This window comes from Chrysochloris asiatica, unplaced genomic scaffold, assembly GCF_000296735.1.
Source record: "Chrysochloris asiatica unplaced genomic scaffold, ChrAsi1.0 scaffold00039, whole genome shotgun sequence".
NCBI lineage: Eukaryota > Metazoa > Chordata > Mammalia > Afrosoricida > Chrysochloridae > Chrysochloris > Chrysochloris asiatica.
This window is the reverse complement of record NW_006408557.1, coordinates 20,750,605-20,768,050: the sequence shown is the minus strand read 5'-3', so window position 1 is coordinate 20,768,050 and position 17,446 is coordinate 20,750,605. Positions and strand designations below refer to the sequence as shown.

The window sequence follows — 17,446 nt, the reverse complement described above, 5'->3', positions numbered from 1 at the left end:
TCTACCTTTACATTTCCAACCCTCACAATCAGTCCTGATAACAATTATTCACTATTGTATCACAAGAGACCTAGCTGCATTTCATTGCATCAGCTAACTTCAGACAGACTGGTTACTACTCAGTGGAGATTCTACCTTCCTCCACGCCCTCTGGATCTAGGTTCCCTCTTGAAAGCTTGTAAGCCTTTGTAGCGCTCCCCCACCCCCCCATTTTGGGTAGGCAGGCTAATTTTTAAGTTGATAATTTTATATGGCTTGCGAATGATGTTACAAGTTTTGGCAGGAAAAATGGTCCCCCACCCTTGCCTTAGATGGTAAGTGGAAGAGCTGGAATTTGAATGAGGTGTGCCTAGACCTAACATCCAAGTCTCACACTATGTGCTTCAGCTGTGGCTGTAGTTTTAAATCCATTGAATTGTAAACCTTTGTGTAGTGGAAAGACATTTAGAGTCAGAAGTCTGGCTTTTTAGTTCCAATTCCAATACTTCCTGGTTGTGTGACTTTTGGGCAAATCACTTAACCACACTCTGAGCCCCCATTTATCAGTTGTTGTTGTAAAGTGCCGTCAAGTCAGTTCCAAACCATAGTGACTCTGCATAGGGCTTCCGAAGAGTGGCTGGTGAGCTTGAACCGCCAATATTGCAGTTCAACTTTGCAGTGTAGCGCATTAACCCACAGCACCACACCACAACTCCATTTATCAGTAAACAGGGCTAATACACATAGGGTGGTTGGGGGAAGAATTGATACCATGTGCCTGGCACAGAGTAAGCAGGCCCGATTGTTGGTTACTTAGCTATTTTGGTCTTAATTTTGTTGGGTGTGATCTCAGACCAGTCCCGTAATCCTTCCACAAGGATCTGCGTTTTACTGAGAGGGCTCAGCACCAGACAGGAAATGGTGGTTGTTTTTACCTACTCTGCCTCTCCTGCTCCTATCCACACAACTGTCACCTCTGTTAGCCCCAAACCTCCATGGGGTAGCTTTTAAGGTTACAGTGAGACCTGTGAGAGCCAGCATTTGATGGGACTGCTTTGTTTTCCTGGGCCTTGCAAGTTTTCCCCCTTTGGCAGGGTGCAGTCTTACCACTTTCCTATCACTCGCTTCAGTGGGAAATATTTGAGTTTTCCTTCTCTGACAGGTTTATGCCTTTCACAATCTGCTTTTACAGGTTCCTCCCCCCTCCCCCCATGCTATATATTTTTGATCAAAAGATGCCATCGATAATAAGACCTTGACTTGAATTACCTAAGTAATTTGCATTCCCACTTTAGAGACGGAAATTTAGGGAAAAACGTGTTTCAGATGCTTTGGCAGGAGACAAAGGGGAACGGACGCCCCAGCACAGCTGCATTTACCAATGGCGGCCACAAGGGGTGTCCTGCGGTAAGGCGCTTGTCCCCAGGTTCCTTGAGGCTCCAGCCAGCCTGGCGCAGCACCTCCTTCCTTCCTTCCTTCTGTCTGTAGACAGTGCTCAGAAGCCGGCGAACCTCGCTCCACGAACTCCAGAGCCATGAGAACTTCCTCACTAAGCTCAATCAGGACCTGGTCAAGACTATCCAGGACTTGGAGAACAGCACGGCCCTGAAAGTGCGGGAAATGCTGCAACAGCAGGACATCCTCAGTGTAAGACCCTGCGCTGCCTGGGAAGCCCGCCCGCTGCAGTCCTCTGCACAGCCCTGGCGCCCCCGGCTTCCGCTGCCCGCTGAGCGCTCAGGCGCCCTCTCCTGCCCTCTCCTTTGCATTAGCGGTATCCTCCACCCGTTGCATGCAGCCTTTTCTTTGGTTATCCATCCTAGCTGTGGGATCAGATCCAGGTGGGGTCTTATGCGAATGCTCTCTAATTGAGAGACCCTGCGTTAACCTCGCTTCGTGGAACTTCAATATTCTCACTTGGTGCACAACAAGGTTGGTTTGAATCGCGAGGTCGGCAGTTCAAACTCACGAGCCGTTCTTTGGAAACCCTATGTTAGGAGTTGGAACCGACTCAACGACAGTTAACAACAACCGCACTGTAGGTGTGCAAGACAAAGTAGCTGCTATCACCTATAGAGTGTATCACTTATTCAGTATAATACAGTGCACTACACATACATACATATGTGCTGTACACATGTTGATTGTCAGGGAGTTCCTTCCAACTCATGGCGGCCCCTTGTGTCCAGAGTACCATGGCGCCATAGGGTTTCAAGCGAATCGCCAGCCCTGCCTTCTGAAAAGTTTCTGGTGGGTTGGAACTGCTAACCATTCATCTAGTAGTTGAGCTCTTAAATCTTGTGCGCCGCCCAGACTCCTTACATATATAGATCTAATACGGACAAAACGGGTACTATCCTCACTTAACATATGAAGTGATGGAAACACAGATGCTAGATGCCCAAGGTCACCAAGCTAGCAAGTGAACTTGAACCCCGGCTCTCTGACACCTGCGTTCTTTCCACTGTGCTATTGCTGCTCTCATCCCAGTGGTGGTACCTATGGTCTGTGGGGAAGATAGACTTTGCCGAGAACCCAGCGTACATCCTCCAACTCCTCTAGATGAGGGTTGGTGATTGCTGGGGGAAAAGGGCTGGAGAAAAGTCTGAGGAAAGAGTCTGGTTTAATGGAGAAATCATTGCCTTCTGACTGCAGACTGCAGGGAGCAGAGAGATTGAGCTCACCTCCGGCCTGTGAGAAGAGGTGAGAATTCAGACTTATTGGGGCACAAGACCAAGGGAAATACAAAGTAACTTAAAAAAATTCATGAAATTAAAAGATAGTGGAATTTTTCGACAGACTTTTTGAAGACCCCTTGTGGAGTTATTCAGCTCAAAGAAACTAGAACAACATTTTCCAAACGTAGATAAATTTGTTCTCTGATTTTCCTCTATTGGTCCATTTGTACATTTTTTTTTTTTGTTCATTTACAATTGCCTTCTCTAGGCTAGGCCCTTGGGAAACAGCATTCAGCTGTTTAGCACATCCACGTTGAACTCAAGTGTAGGATAGGGTACTTGCTGAACTCAGAGGGGACCTCTAACCAAGACATGGGAGGTTCAGGAGGCTTCCCAGATTCTGTAGAAGTACATGTTAACCGGGAGGGAATGGGAGAGTGCTTTGGGCAAAAGAAATGGTGTGCACAGGGTGTGGAATGAGAGGAGCCAAGCGTTGTTTAGCATGACTGGACAATACGTGAGGAGGGGATCAGAGAGAATGGAGGCTGACAGGCCAGATCCACGAGAGTCTTTCTGGGCTAAGGTATGCAGTTTGGACCTTTCCACTTGGTGGTGGTGTGCCACCGAGTTGGCGCTGACTCACATGATCCTGTATAAAGTTTCCGAGGCAGTAAATCTTTATGGTAGTGGAAAACCTCATATTTCCTCTGCTGAGCTTCTGGTAGATTCAAACTGTTGGCCCTTGTAGTTAACAGCCCAGTGTGTAACCACAACACTAACAGAGTTCCTTCCACAGGGTAATGGAGGGTTTTAAATATAAAGGAGGCCAGCTGTTTTTTTTTTAAAGAAAGATCATTCTGTTGTGTGGTAAGTTGAACAAAGGAGGACCATTTAGGAGTAGCTGCTCAACTATTTCAGGTGGGAGACGAGGAGAACTTGCATATGGTAGTGACGCTGGAGATGGCTCTGAGAGCTGTTTGTGTAGTGAGAGCCATACAACTTGGTGGCATTTCAGATGAGAGAGGAGTAGGTACTTAGACCTGGGCTTAAGCTTCTGTGGTTGGGCCATTGGCTGAGGTAGAGTGTGGTGGTTAGGTGTCATTGAATCGGTTCCGACTCATAGTGACTCTGTTCGATAGAATGAAACACTGTTTGGTAATGTGCCATTCTCACAATTGTTGTGTTTGAGCCCATCAATGCTGTCACTGTATCAGTTCATCTCATTGGGGTCGTCCTCTTTTTCACTGATTATCTTTTACCAAACATGATGCCCGTTTCCATGGACAACATCTAAAGCATGAGAAACGATATCCTTTCTAAGGAGCAATCTGGCCATACTTCTTCCAAAACAGATTTGTTTGTTGTGGCATTCCAAGGTACTTTCAATGTTCTCCAACCATCAAATGCATCAATTCTATTCTAGTCTTCCTTAGTCATTGTCTAGCTTTCCCAATCATATAAGACTCAGGTACACCTAAGTCCATAAAATGACCTCTTTGCTTTTTAACAATTTAAAGAGTTTTTTTTTTTTTTTGCAACAGATTTGCTTAATACAGTGTATTGCTTGATTTTTTGACTGTTTTTTTTTATCAGCTTCGATTGTGGATCCAAGTAAACTTAAATCCTTGACAACTTCAGTCATTCTTTGTTTATCATGATTTTATTTACTGTAAGAATGTTCATTTTCTTCACATTGAGGAACAATTCATATCGAAAGCTATAGTCTTTGATCTTCAGCTGTAAGTACTTCATTTTCAATAAGCAAGGCTGCATCATCTGTATATTGCGGGTTGTTGATGAGTCTTCCTCCAATCCTGATAACCACATTCTTTTTCATATAGTCTAGTTTCTCAGATTATTTGCTCAACATTCAGATCAGATAAGTATGTTGAAAGAATACAACCTTGACACACACCTTCTTGATTTTAAACTGTTCAGTATCCCCTTTTTCTGTTCTAACAAGCCCTTTTGGTTCATGTATAGATTTGGTTCTGTTCTAACAAACCCCTTTTGGTCTATGTATAGATTCTCCATGAGCACAATGAAGTATTCTTTGCAATGTTATCCATAGTTTTTTATGATCATGCAGTTGAATGCCTTTGCATAGTCAATAAAGCACAGGTAATCATCTTTGGTATTCTTTGCTTTCAGCCAAGATCCATCTCATGTCAGCAATGATACTCCTTATTCTATGTCCTCCTCTGAATCCGGCTTGCCTTTATTGCCGTTCCCTGTGGATGTGCTGCTGCAACCATTTTTGAATTATCTTCAGCAAAATTTACTTGTGTGTCTTACTAATAATATTGTTCGATGATTTCTGCATTCTGTTGGGTCACCTTTCTTTGGAACGGGCACAGATACAGATCTCTTCCAATTGGTTGGCCAGGTTTCCTGGCATAGATGAGTGAGTGCTGCATGCTTGCTGAAACATTTCAATTTGTATTCTGTTTATTTCTGGAACCTTGTTTTTTGCCAATGCTTTTAGTACACCTTGGACTTCTTCCTCAATTTGTTTCCTGGCATAGTAAACTATATGATTGTTAGATTCAAAATGGCCAGTAACAGACTTGTGAATGGGTGAGGGAAGTCAGGAGGGGCAGGAGGTAGGGCCTTCCCTCCATTTCAGTTCACTAATGCCTAGGGTATCAATCTTTATGCACTTCATTTTTGATGACTTCTAGTTTTCCTAAATTCACACCTCATACATTCTATATTCTGATTATTAATGGATATTGTAGCTGTTTTTTCTCATTTTGAGTTGTGTCCCATCAGCAAATGGAGGTCCTGGAAACTTTGCTCCAAGCCACATCATGATGGTCAACTTTACTTTGAGGATCAGCTCTTTTTTCCTTGTATTTCAAGTGCCTTTCAACTCAAGAGGCTCATGTTCTGGCACTGTATCAGACAATGTTCTGCGAGTATTCATGAGGTTTTCAGTGTCTAACCTTTCAGAAGTAGTCCACCTCTCTGTCATCTGTCTTTGTCTGCTGAAACCTGTCTACCACTGATGACCTTGCTGGTATTTAAAATACTGGTGGCGTAGCTTCCAGTTACTTGTCTGTTAGTGTGTCATACTGTGGTGGCGTGAGTGTTTTGGTGGGTCTTCTTGTTGTTGTGATGCATAGCAACTCTGTGTAGGCTTTCTGAGGAGCGGCTGGTGAGTTTGAACTGTCAGTCTTGTGGTTAGCAGTCCAGTGTTTATCCTACAGTGCCACACTAGGACTCCTTGTAGAATTGTGGTGGTGGTGGTGTTTCTGTGCTGTGGAGTTGGTTCTCACTCATAGTGACCCTGTATATAGTGACTCATAGTGATGTGGTTTTGGAGGCTGTAAATGTCTATGGGAGCAGAAACCCTTATCTTTCTCCTGTGGAGCGGCTGATAGATTCAGATTGCTGGCCTGGTGGTTAGTAGCCCAACTTGTAACCCACTGTGCTAGTAGGGTGGTGGTGGTGGTGGTGGTGGTGGTAGTGTGCCGTGGAGTTGGATCCGACTCACAGCTACCCTGCATAGAGTTTCTGAGGTTGTGACTCTTTAAGGGAGCAGATAGCCTCATCTTTCTCCCTTGTAGAGCAGGGGAAGTTTGGAGGGGTGTGTGGCCACGACTTCTAGTCTGTTTGTTGTGGACAGGAGTGGGGCTGGGTTTGGCTTCTCTGAGAAAGTGCTAAGAGGCCACAGTAGTCTGTGTCCTCACCTCATCGCCCCAGTCCCTGAGGGTCGACATCTTGGGCAGTGCCAGCAGAAGCTGGGAATGAGCTGAGCCTACTCTCCTATAGAACATCATCGACATTTTGGAGTACACAAACAAGAAGAGACTGCAGGAGCTGACGTGTGAGCTGCAGGAGTTTGAGGAGAAGGAGGAACAGAAGATGAGCTGTAAGAATCTCTGCAACTGACACCTTGGCTCTCACCCCTGGCCCTTTGGGGAGGTCAGCTGCAGGGCCTTCACTGGTACTTCCCTTCTTAGTCAGGTGGAACTGATAGAATGCAGAGCTAATAGCTTACTTACCAAGCATTTCCCAGGCCCTGAGGGGTTTGTATTTGTATGAGTACACCCTTAACTCAGTCATTAGAACTACCTGTGAGGCAAAGGACGTTCTCCCATTTTACAGATTAGGAAACTGGCTAAGGTGACACCAGCCAGGATCCAGGATCCAATCCCTGTCTATCTATATTCCCTACCAAGGCCCCTCTGAGGGTCACTGGCTTGGCCAGGACATAGGTGTTTTGGCTTCCATCCAACTGGGCCTTTTGGTTTTTCCCCTGAGCAGACTGCAATCCTTCTGAGGGGAGGGGCAGTGTGTCAGGCTACCTGAGATCTTGGGGCTCCTTTCTGTGGAGGAAGGTGGGACATACTTTGTCTTAATTCTCCTGTGGCCATGTCTCCCTGGGTGTGTGCATGGATGGAGCTGAGGTCCAGAACATGCAGGTCTTGGCAGAGGTAGAAATAGTTCAGGTATCTTGCACTCAGTTTAATTTCTCTTTTCTGGGATTCACCTCTTCTCCTGTGAGGGGTGGTAGACTTTAGGGACTTAACTTTTGCCTCCCAGCCTGTTAGCTCACTGTAGCCCAAATACCAGTCCATTGGCCAAGGAGAGCCTTGACTTCCAGGCCTCCTGGGAGGGGTCCTGGAGGGGAAGGCCCTACCTCCTGCCCCTCCTGACTTCCCTCACCCATTCCCAGGTCTGGAAAAGCAGATGGAGCAGCTGAATGCAAAGATCAAGAAGACTCAGGAGGAAGTGAACTTCCTGAACACGTACATGGACCATGAGTATCCCATTAGGTCAGTCCAGATTGCCACCCTTCTGCGCCAGCTCCAGCAGATGAGAGACAGGCAGCAGGTAGGTCAGCCCCTGCCCTGGGCCCCTGCACCATGCAGGAGACAGGACGCCTGGCAGCAACCTCTTGCTGTCTTTCAGGATGAGTTGGACGATCTCAGTGAGATGCGTAAGTTGGTCCTGCAGGCAGTGTCCAATAAAATTCAGAGGAAGAAACAAAGCCTTTTGAAGTCTGTGGTTGTGGTGCGTAGCCAGACTTCTGTGGTGGGCATCTGGGCCTCTCCAGCCAGGTTCTATTCCTTCAACTCAACCTCAAGGTCCCCTACCTCTCTCTTCTTCCTCCACAGAAAGTCATGCAACCCTACCAAGAGATTCTTGTACAGAACACTCGGGATAACCAGTATATGCTGAAATACGTGGACGTGTTCAGAGATGTGAGTGGGCAAAGAAGATGATGGCCCCTCTGTGAGGTAGCAGAGGGGTGGGCGGTCCTCAGGACCTATGGAAGTCAAACATGTCCTGATCTGGCACTCAGAAAGTCTCCCAACACTGGTGGTGGCCTTCCAAGTAAAGTTGCCATTGCTTTCACTTGTTACCTGGGAAAGAGGTGAGTGCTGGCCTGGGCCTTCCCTCATTAGGAACAGCATCAGGCATCACCTGCTCAGCTGTCATTCATTTGACCGTCATTCACCACCTCCACCTTCACTCCTGGAGTCCTCTAGGTGTGGCGCTGTAGGATAGCACTGGACCGCAAGGTTGGTCTGAGTTGCAGGTCGGTGGTCAAACTTACCAGCCGCTCCTTGGGAACTCTATACTGGGTCAAGGTGAGTCAGAACTGACTCGACAGCACTTAACAATATCTTCACTCCACGTAGCTCGGTGGTGCACAGTTTGAGCCCACCAGCCGCTCTACAGGAGAAAGATGAGGCTTTCTGATCCTGTAAAAATTTATGGCCTTGGAAACTATACGGTGTCACTGTGAGTGGGAACTGACTTGAAGGGCCACAATCACCACCACTGTCTTAATTCTTGTTATTGACCATCACCCATTATTAACGCTAATGAACTTAGCCACAACTTGCTTTTCTTTAATTTCCATCAACCTCCTTCTTGTACCTATCCATATTGTGTGCCTTTACCATCTCCACCAAACCAAATAATAAAACCCTCTACCCTGTTCGGACTCAGAGCAGCCCCTATAAAACAGAGTAGAACTGCTCCTTACGGATTTTGAGTAAATTATTACAGGAGCATCTTTCTCCCATGCTGTGGGTTTGAACTACTGACCTTGCAGTTAGCAGCCCAGTGATTAGCCCACTGTACCACATTCTCATCCATTTTTATTAACAAGTAATGCTACTGTTGCCATCCTCCATCATCTCCTAACCTTTATCGGCACCAGCAAATGTTGTCATTAATCTGAGGACCAGCCTGCCCTATCTATACTGGGAGTTCTTCTTAAGAGCCCAGGCTGGCCCCATGATGAAGGCCAGGTCATTGCCCCAGGTGGCTTTACGCCTTGTTCCTCATACCCTTTGGCTTTTCACTTCTCTCCTCAGTTTATTGACCAGCTTATGGAAGATATACCCTCATTACGAGATGAGGTGCGACACCTCCAAGCCCAGGTCCGAGGACACAGAGAGATCATCTTTGAGGATGTCCTGCTTCGGAGACCCAAGTAAGTGATCTTTTTCTGACTCTTTGTCTTGCCATACTCTGGAAACTGAGGCCTCCCTGGTTCCTGGCACATAGTGGATGCATGGTACATAGGTACCAAGTGAAGGAGTGAGGCTCTGAGAGAAGAAAAGGCGTGGTCACGGCCACCAGGAGTAAGGTTTCCAACTCAGTCATCTGACTCCAAACAGAGTGCTCCTCTCTGAGGCACTTCAGCATTTCAGAAACAGTTTCTGCTTCCCCTTGACTTCAGCCCTCTTTAGGGAAACATTAGTCTTGCCAACCCTGTTCCTTTTCCGTTTCTGATTGTTTTGTCTTTAGTGCATGTAAGCACAGTTGGGCTGCGAGGTCACAGGTTTGTTTTGGTATGGGGCTCCCCCAGGCAGTACCAGTATTCTAAACAGGGCATGCTCCCTCTGCCCCACCTCTGTCATCCGTGATGGGTGTCTCACAGTCCTCTTCGCTGCTTCCTACCAGGTGCACTCCAGAAATGGACGTCATCCTCAACATCCCTGTGGAAGAAGTGCTACCCTTCTAGCTGGCGGTACCACGGGCCACTCCTCTCCCAGCTTTCTTCCTCCCACCTGTGGCCCTGAATTGTCTACTCCTGAGACCTACGCCCTTATCCAGAGCAGACCCTCATCTGCAGCCTTTTCCTTATTTCTTCCTCTTTCTGCTCTCCTCCTGCTCTGCCTCCCTCCCCTTCCTTCTCCTTTCCTTTCTGTCTGTTTTTCCCCCTTACCCTTCTCTCTAGCCAGATTGATGGTACCCAGTGGTGAGGATTCCCAGTCAAGTTTGCCATTTCTTTAACCAATAAAATTGTATCGACTCTTTGCCAGTGTCTGGGGACCCCAGCAAAGGCTTGCAGAACATGGAATAGGAATGGACTTTCTTTTAAGAGAAGGCATGGACAGCTGTGCTGACTGCGTCTGGGGTCAGAATTTCTCCAGCAGCATCTCAGTATCAGCGGGTCTAAGATGGTGCCCCTGCTACATACGCTGTAAGGAAAAACAGAAATCCGTGATCTCAAGTTTATAAGGATTCTGAGAGGCAGGAGGAGTGTTGCAGTAACTGCACATGGAGGAAAGTAAATGACAACTTAAACAGTTTGTTGTTGCTAGGTAGGTGTTGCTGAGTCGCTTCTAACTCCTGGTAACCCCACGTACAGCAAAATGAAACAGTCTGATCCTGCGCCATCTTCTCAGTTGGGGCTAGGTTGGAACCTGTTATTGCAACCACTGTGCCAACTCCATCTTGTTGAGGTCTTCCCTTTTTTTTAAACGTTATTGTGGATTATGTGATCGTTTGTATGAGACAACATTAGCTTTACATTCATCCTATTGTATATTGTTTCATTGCCATGGTTACAATTCCTTCCATGCATCATCACCCAACCAAAGGGTATACCCTGCAAGCCTGCCCCCCAGTTATCAGCACACAGCCCCTTTCCCTCTTTGGGTTTAGAGTCCCCAGGCGCTTCATCTCTCCACGACATTGTCTCTGCCTCCATCTCTGGCATCACTGCTTTACTGGGTAGTGTCCCACACTCTGCTCTTCTCCCTTGATGGTCCCAGGGACCTTCACTGCTGGACTGCAAAGTCAACCACTCCCCTCCTTTTGCTACAAAATGTCTACCTTTACATTTCCAACCCTCACAGTCCGTCCTGATAGCAATTATTCACTATTGTATCACAAGATACCTATCTGTATCACCTTTCATTAGCCCTGCCCAGACAGATTGGTTACTACTCAGTGGAGATTCTACCTTCCTCCATGCCCTCTGAATCTAGGCTCCCTCTTGAAAGCTTGTATGCCAGTCACTTCTTGCCTTTGTAGGCCCCCCTCCCCCCATTTTGGGTAGCCAGTGTCCAAGTTGTCCCTCCCTGTCTACTCTGTATATGGAGGGGGTGGGAATAATCCTCGCTGTAAAGATTTGTTCCCTCTTTTGAGCTACTGCATCCATAGGTGTAAGTCAAGTTCATCAAATTAGTCTTTTTTTCCTCTTCTGTCTTCTAGTTGAGCTCTGATCATCCAGTCATTGAAGCCAGGTCAAGTGGAAGAGGGTCTTCCTTTTTTCACTGACCCTCTACTGTCCTTTCTAGGGACTGGTCCCTGATGATAACATGTCCCAAGTATGTAGGAAAATGTATTTTTCTGCTGTCCTTCCCTCCTAGTGCAACAACTAGGTGACTGTAGCAAGGCAAACCACAGTGTGTGTTTCCGGCTCTGGAGTGACTAGGGCAGATTTTGCTGGGAAACTGTTCAGTGTATTTGTCATCATCTATCTGGGAGCTGCATGGAGGCCTGCAGCCTTGGTTGGGTCAGAATTAGAGCTCACAAAGGATAAGGACTCAGATTGGGATTGCTTGAGAGAGAGTTTCCTATAAATAGTAATACGTTTGGAAGCACCATATACAAGGGTAAGTCAAAAGTATTGCCACCGAGGTTCTATACATGCATGAATGGATTGATTCCAAACAAAATGCCTCTGACATCAGCAGTTGGCTGCAGACAAGTTCTCTCAGTAACACATTTATCTTATCCTCAGGGTGCCTTCAAAAAAAGAAGTCCAATCAAAACAGTGGCTTCCGAAGAGATCCACTGGACTAGTTAAATTCAAGGCAGAGAGGTCAGTGTACAAGGTTATGGTGACTGTTTTTTGAGATTCTAAATGGGTAAGCTTGATAGACTTTCTTGAAGGACGCAGGATGATCATGGGAGCTTATTAGGAAGAAGCTTTAAGAAAATTGGAAATTGCATTGGTGAGAAAAAGACCAGGAAAGTTGTGTTCAGGAATGTTTCCATCGTGACAATGCATCTTCTGATTCTTGGAGGGTAGCGAGGGCTGTCCTACTAGAATTTCATTGGAAAACATTACCCCATTCACCTTACAGATCTGATTTTGCCTCTTCAAATTTCCTTTTGTCCTCAAAACTCAACAAGATCATAATTTGAATCCCTTGAGGATGACCAAACTGCTGTGTTCTGAAGAGCACAGAATTCTTTGGGATGAGGTAAAAACACTGTCTTCAGAAGTGTGTAGACTTATATGGAAGATATGTTGAGAAACAATGGCTTCACATTTTGTTTAATAACGGTCTTTGTAATTTTGTAGCATTACTTTTTGATTTACCCTTGTGAATAGAATACACCACTGGACAAAAGCACAATACATAGTCTTCTCCAGTGCACATAGTTCATTTTCCAGGGTAGACCTATACTAGGTCACAAAACAAGCCTCAAGAAACATAAAAAGGAGAGTGAACCATCCAGCTGATAAAAGAGAGGGCATATGCATAAGAACATCCACACTTGCAGATAATACCCACTTGACCTGGCTTCAATGACTGGATGATCAGAGCTCAACTAGAAGAAGAGGAAAAAAAGAGTAATCTGATACAATTTGATGAACTTGACCTACACCTATGGATGCAGTAGCTCAGAAGAGGGAACACGTCTTTACAGCAGGGATAATTCCCACCCCCCTCGCGATACACAGGGCAGACAGGGATAGACAACTTGGACATTGGCTACCCAAAGTGGGGGGCTACAAAGGCAAAAAGAGACAGGCTTACAAGCTTTCAAGAGGGAACCTAGATCCAGAGGGTGTGGAGAAAGGTAGAATCACCAGTGAGTAGTATCCAATCTGTTAGGGTGGGGCTGATGAAAGGAGATGGGGAATAGGTCTATTATGGTACAATAGTGAATAATTGTTATCAGGACTGACTGTGAGGGCTGGAAATGTAAAGGTAGATGTTTATAGCAAAAGGAGGGGAATGATTGTCTTTGTAGTCCAGGAGTGAAGGTCCCTGGGACCATCAAGGGAGAAGAGCAGAGTGTGGACCCTACCCAGAGAAACAGTGATGGCAGAGATGATGATGTGGAGAGATGGAGCGGCTGGGGACTCTAGACTCATGGAGGGAGAGGGGCTGTGTGCTGATGACCTGGGGGCAGGCTTGTAGTGTATACCCTTTGGTTGGTTGATGATGCATGGAGGGGATTGTAACCATGGCAATGAAAGGATATACGATAGGATAAATGTAAAGCTAATGTTCTCCCATGTAAACTATCACATAATTCACAATAAAACATTTAAAAAAATATTAAAAAGAAACATAAACTGAAGTCATACAAAGTATTTTTTCTAACGTCAATGGAATTAAACAAGAAATCATTAGCAAAAGGAACATGGAATTTTGGTAATATATGAAAATTAAACAGTACTGTTAAAGAACCAATGAGTCAAAGGAGAAATTATAAGAAAACTAGAAAATACTTAGAGATGAATCAAAATGAAACATAAAATTTATGAGATGTTGTAAAGCTATGGCTCAGAAGAAAATTTATACATACCTACATTAAAACAGAAGAAAAGTCTTAAATGAATAACTTAATTTTACAACTTGAGAAATGAGAAAGAATAATAATCCTAAAGCTACCAGATGGAAGGAAATTAACATGCTTTATCACAATAAAACAAACTTTTCAGCAAAGGTGTGAATCCCCTGCAGATTCGCTGTCCTCTGTGGCTCTGGTCCTCTCCCTCTGTAGTTCAGTGGTACTAAGTTTTCCTTCCAATTTGTGCCCATATGTGTCAAAGCCCTTGCTACTGTCAGCAGGGGAGACTTGTTGAGTTTAATTTATCAGAACTTGCAGGATCTTTATTGCTTATAATCGTCTCTTTTCTAGTCTAGCCATTTGTCCACTACCTCTACCCCAGTTGTGTATAGATATGAATATAAACTGGACCAATAAATAATATGATAAACTGGACCAATAAATAATATGATAAAAGGACAATTCATGGAAATTGTCAAAGGCTTCATTTTACTCTGATCAACCATCAATATTCATGGAAGTAGCAGTCAAGAAATCAAATGACATATTGCATTAGGCAAATCTGCTTCATAAGACCTCTTAAAAGTGTTCAAGAGCAAAGATTTCAATTTGAGAACTAAGGTGTGTCTGACCCAAGCCATAGTATTTTCAATATCCTCATATGCATGTGAAAGTTGGAGAGTGATTTAAGGAAGACTGTAGAAGAATTTTTTCATTTGAATTATGGTGGTGTAGGGGAATATTAAAAGTCCCATGGACTGCCAAAAGAACAAATCAATCTGTGTTGGAAGAAATACAGTCACAATGCTCCCTGGAAGCTAGGATGGCCAGACTTTGACTCTCATACTTAGGACATACTGTCAGGAGGGACCAGTCTCTGGAGAAGGAAAACATTTTTGGAAAAATGGAGGGTTGGAAAAGAAGAGGAAGACCCCCTAAGAAGATGGATTGGCACAGTGGCAGCATTAATAGGCTTAAATGTAGCAATGACTGTGAGCTTGGCACAGGACCGGGCAGTGTACATAGGGTTGCCATGAGTCAGTACCAACTTGATGGCACCTAACAACATGAACATAATCTGATATTCAGGAGTATGTTTATTTGCAGTTCCATACTTAATATGGAGGACATTAGAGATGTATTCATTAGATTCTTCTTTAAGCAAGGACTTGTTAATTTAGTTATTGGATCTCCTTCAGCTGGCAGACCCTTCCAGGATTGCCTCATCTGGAGAGAACTGCCTCACCCAAAGTTGTCTTTTCCCACCTCCAGTGACACCAGATAAGCAAGTATACAGACCCAGCTATCTTAGCCCACTTTGGAACAACTCTGAAGGGCTGTTCTGGCTCCATAGCTCCCTGTAAGACCCTGCTGAGATCATTCTTGGACCTGCATTGCAGCTCAACTACTTGCTCCCTCAGCCCAATCTTGCATACGTGGCCAACCTTCCTCCGTTGTTGATCCCATGGGCACCCCTTACCAGAGGTATATGAAGGGGGGACATTATACTGAGTGGAATTAGCTACAAATGTAAAAAGTCAAGAAAAGGTTTTCAATCTGTAATAAACTTTGAATGATAGTGGGGTGAGAGGGAAGGGAGACTTACTCACTGGGTAACAGTGTAGACAGAAGAATATTGAAAGTGCCATGGACCGCCAGAAGAACAAACAAATCTATGTTGGAAGATACACTGCCAGAATGCCCCTTAGAAGCCGTGAGGACAAGATTTTGTATCTCATTCTTCAGACATTTATTAGGAGGAACCATTCCCTGGAGAAGGACATCATGCTTGGAAAAGCGGATGTCTGAAAGAGGAAGACCCCCAATGAGATGGATTGGCGCTGGGCCAGCAGCAATAGGTTTAGGCATAACACCAATTGGAGGATGCTGCAGGACTGGGCTGTGTTTTGTTTTGTTGTCCACGGGGTTATTATGAATTGGAACTGACTTGATGGCACATAACAAGAGTGGAGACATGTACTAACTTGGGTGACGGGGAAGGCAGTTAAAAAGAAAAGGAAAAACAGCAGAAGAAAAAGGAAATTTCTTCATTTATTTTTCATATACTGAAAGGGAACCAATGTGTATTATTTTCTCATTAGGACAAACCCTTGCGAACTTTCCCACAAATAAAAAAAAGGGAAAGGAAAAGAAAGGGGAGAGAAAGATTTGAAAATGGGTCGTGGTGATGGGTGAGTAACATGGGGAGTATAGTTGGTGTGGCTGGATTGTACATATAAAAATGGTTGAAATAAAAAGAAAAGGACTTTTTCCAGAAAGTGTGAGAATAGGAAGGTATGTGCTTCCTGAGATGCATCTTCCATGATGTCTTCTGTGAAAAAAAAAAAAAAAGATTTAGAAGATAGATAATCAAGGCCCCCGTTTCTTGAACTGTTTCTCTTTTTTGTCTTCCATCTAAAGTTGCCACTTTGTGGTCACAATTTAGCCACCAGCATCCCCTAGTCCCTTGTTCATGTCCTGCCAGAAAGAGAGAATTTATGTCTCCTTCTGCGCTTGTTGACCATTGGTATATTTTCTTTGAAGAAATATCTCTTCAGGCCCTTTGCCTATTTAAAAATTGGGTTGTTTGTTTTTTGTTGTTAAGTTGTTAAGAGTTCTTTATATATTCTGAGTATCTGACCCTTATCAAATATATGTTTTAAAAATATTTTTCTTTCGATTCCTTGGGTTGTCTTTACACTCTCTTGATAGTGTCCTTTGACATATAAACGTTTTAAATTTTAATGTCCAATTTATCTACTTTTGCTTCTCATACTTTTGGTGTCAGATCTAAGAAACTATTGCCAAATCCAAGGTCGTGCAGATTGACCCTAAACTCTAAAGTTTTATGGTTTGAGCAGGTCAAATCTTGTTATCTCAGAGTAGCAAGTAACTAATTAAAGTCGGAGAAAATTGTGCGAAGAGCTTCACAGGAGTGCAATAAAAATGCTATCTGTATGGCTGGAAGTCAAACAGGTTGTGTTTGATGTCTACCATTAAGCGACTGTGGGGGAGGAGGCACAGATAGGGCTTGTCTTATAGGTGAAATGTGAGGGCTTAATAAAAGGAGAGCAAAATAGCCCTGGGAGCCTTGACGCTGCCTCAGGTCAGCGGATCTAGCTGGCAGTGGATGAGGGCGTGGGCCGAACCTGAGGGCGCTGAGGGCAGGCCTGGCTCCTGAGGGCGCTGAGGGCAGGCCCAGCTCTGGCTTTGGTGTGAGATGGCAGCAGTAAGCGGTGCCAAGTGGAGCCCGCGGGAGGAGCTGAAGCAGACTCTGCGGGCGATGAGTGAGCGCCGAAGAGCGGCTACGCCAATCCCGTCTGCTGACCCAAAAGGCAGTTGCCCACAGTATCAGAAGTCCAAAAGAATTTCCATCTTTCTGAGCATGCATGATGAAATTGAGACGGAGGAGATCATCAAGGACATTTTCCAACGAGGCAAAACCTGCTTCATCCCACATGTACCAAGTTCCAGAGCAATTAATTACATGGGTATGGTGAAATTAGCATCACCTGAGGAGCTTTCTTTGCTCCCTCAAACATCCTGAAATATTCATCAGCCGGCTGAGGGCGAGGTTCGGGAGGAGGCCTTATCAACTGGGGGACTTGATCTCATGTTCATGCCAGGTATTGGGTTTGACAAACATGGTGACCACTGGGGGAAGGGGAAGAGCTACCATGACGCATACCCGAAGCGCTGTCTGCAGCAGCAGGAAGTGAAGACCCATCTGCCTCCAGGTCCCAGTGGATAGAGGTAGACGAAGATCTTTATGAAGACTCATCAGCATCTTAAGTCCAGATGACGACAGCCACATCATCGATGTTTTTGTATCAGAGAAAAACAGAATATATGTATTTTGCCTTGCCAAATAACAGTTGACATTAATACACTAATGTGGATATGGACGGCATTTTCTTTTCTTTTTTAGCGTAATAATAAAATACCTATCATAAAATCATCTTTAAAAATCAAGACAAGTGTAAATGACAGAACAATAATTAAAA

General features: G+C 44.8%; 1 protein-coding gene and 1 pseudogene across 1 annotated transcript in view; both read left to right on the top strand.

The window, feature by feature from the left end:
* The window catches only part of LOC102827378 (chromosome unknown open reading frame, human C20orf96), a 22,995-nt gene extending 13,353 nt beyond the window's left edge, over positions 1-9,642 (top strand). The window contains exons 3-9 of the mRNA XM_006860778.1: positions 1,468-1,626; positions 6,429-6,528; positions 7,336-7,493; positions 7,572-7,673; positions 7,778-7,864; positions 8,990-9,108; positions 9,582-9,642. Of these exons, the coding sequence (XP_006860840.1) occupies positions 1,468-1,626; positions 6,429-6,528; positions 7,336-7,493; positions 7,572-7,673; positions 7,778-7,864; positions 8,990-9,108; positions 9,582-9,642 (786 nt within the window). The remainder of the gene's footprint in view (positions 1-1,467; positions 1,627-6,428; positions 6,529-7,335; positions 7,494-7,571; positions 7,674-7,777; positions 7,865-8,989; positions 9,109-9,581) is intronic.
* Positions 9,643-16,662: 7,020 nt separating this feature from the next.
* Positions 16,663-17,234, top strand: LOC102826990 (annotated as a pseudogene).
* The last annotated feature ends 212 nt before the right edge of the window (positions 17,235-17,446 follow it).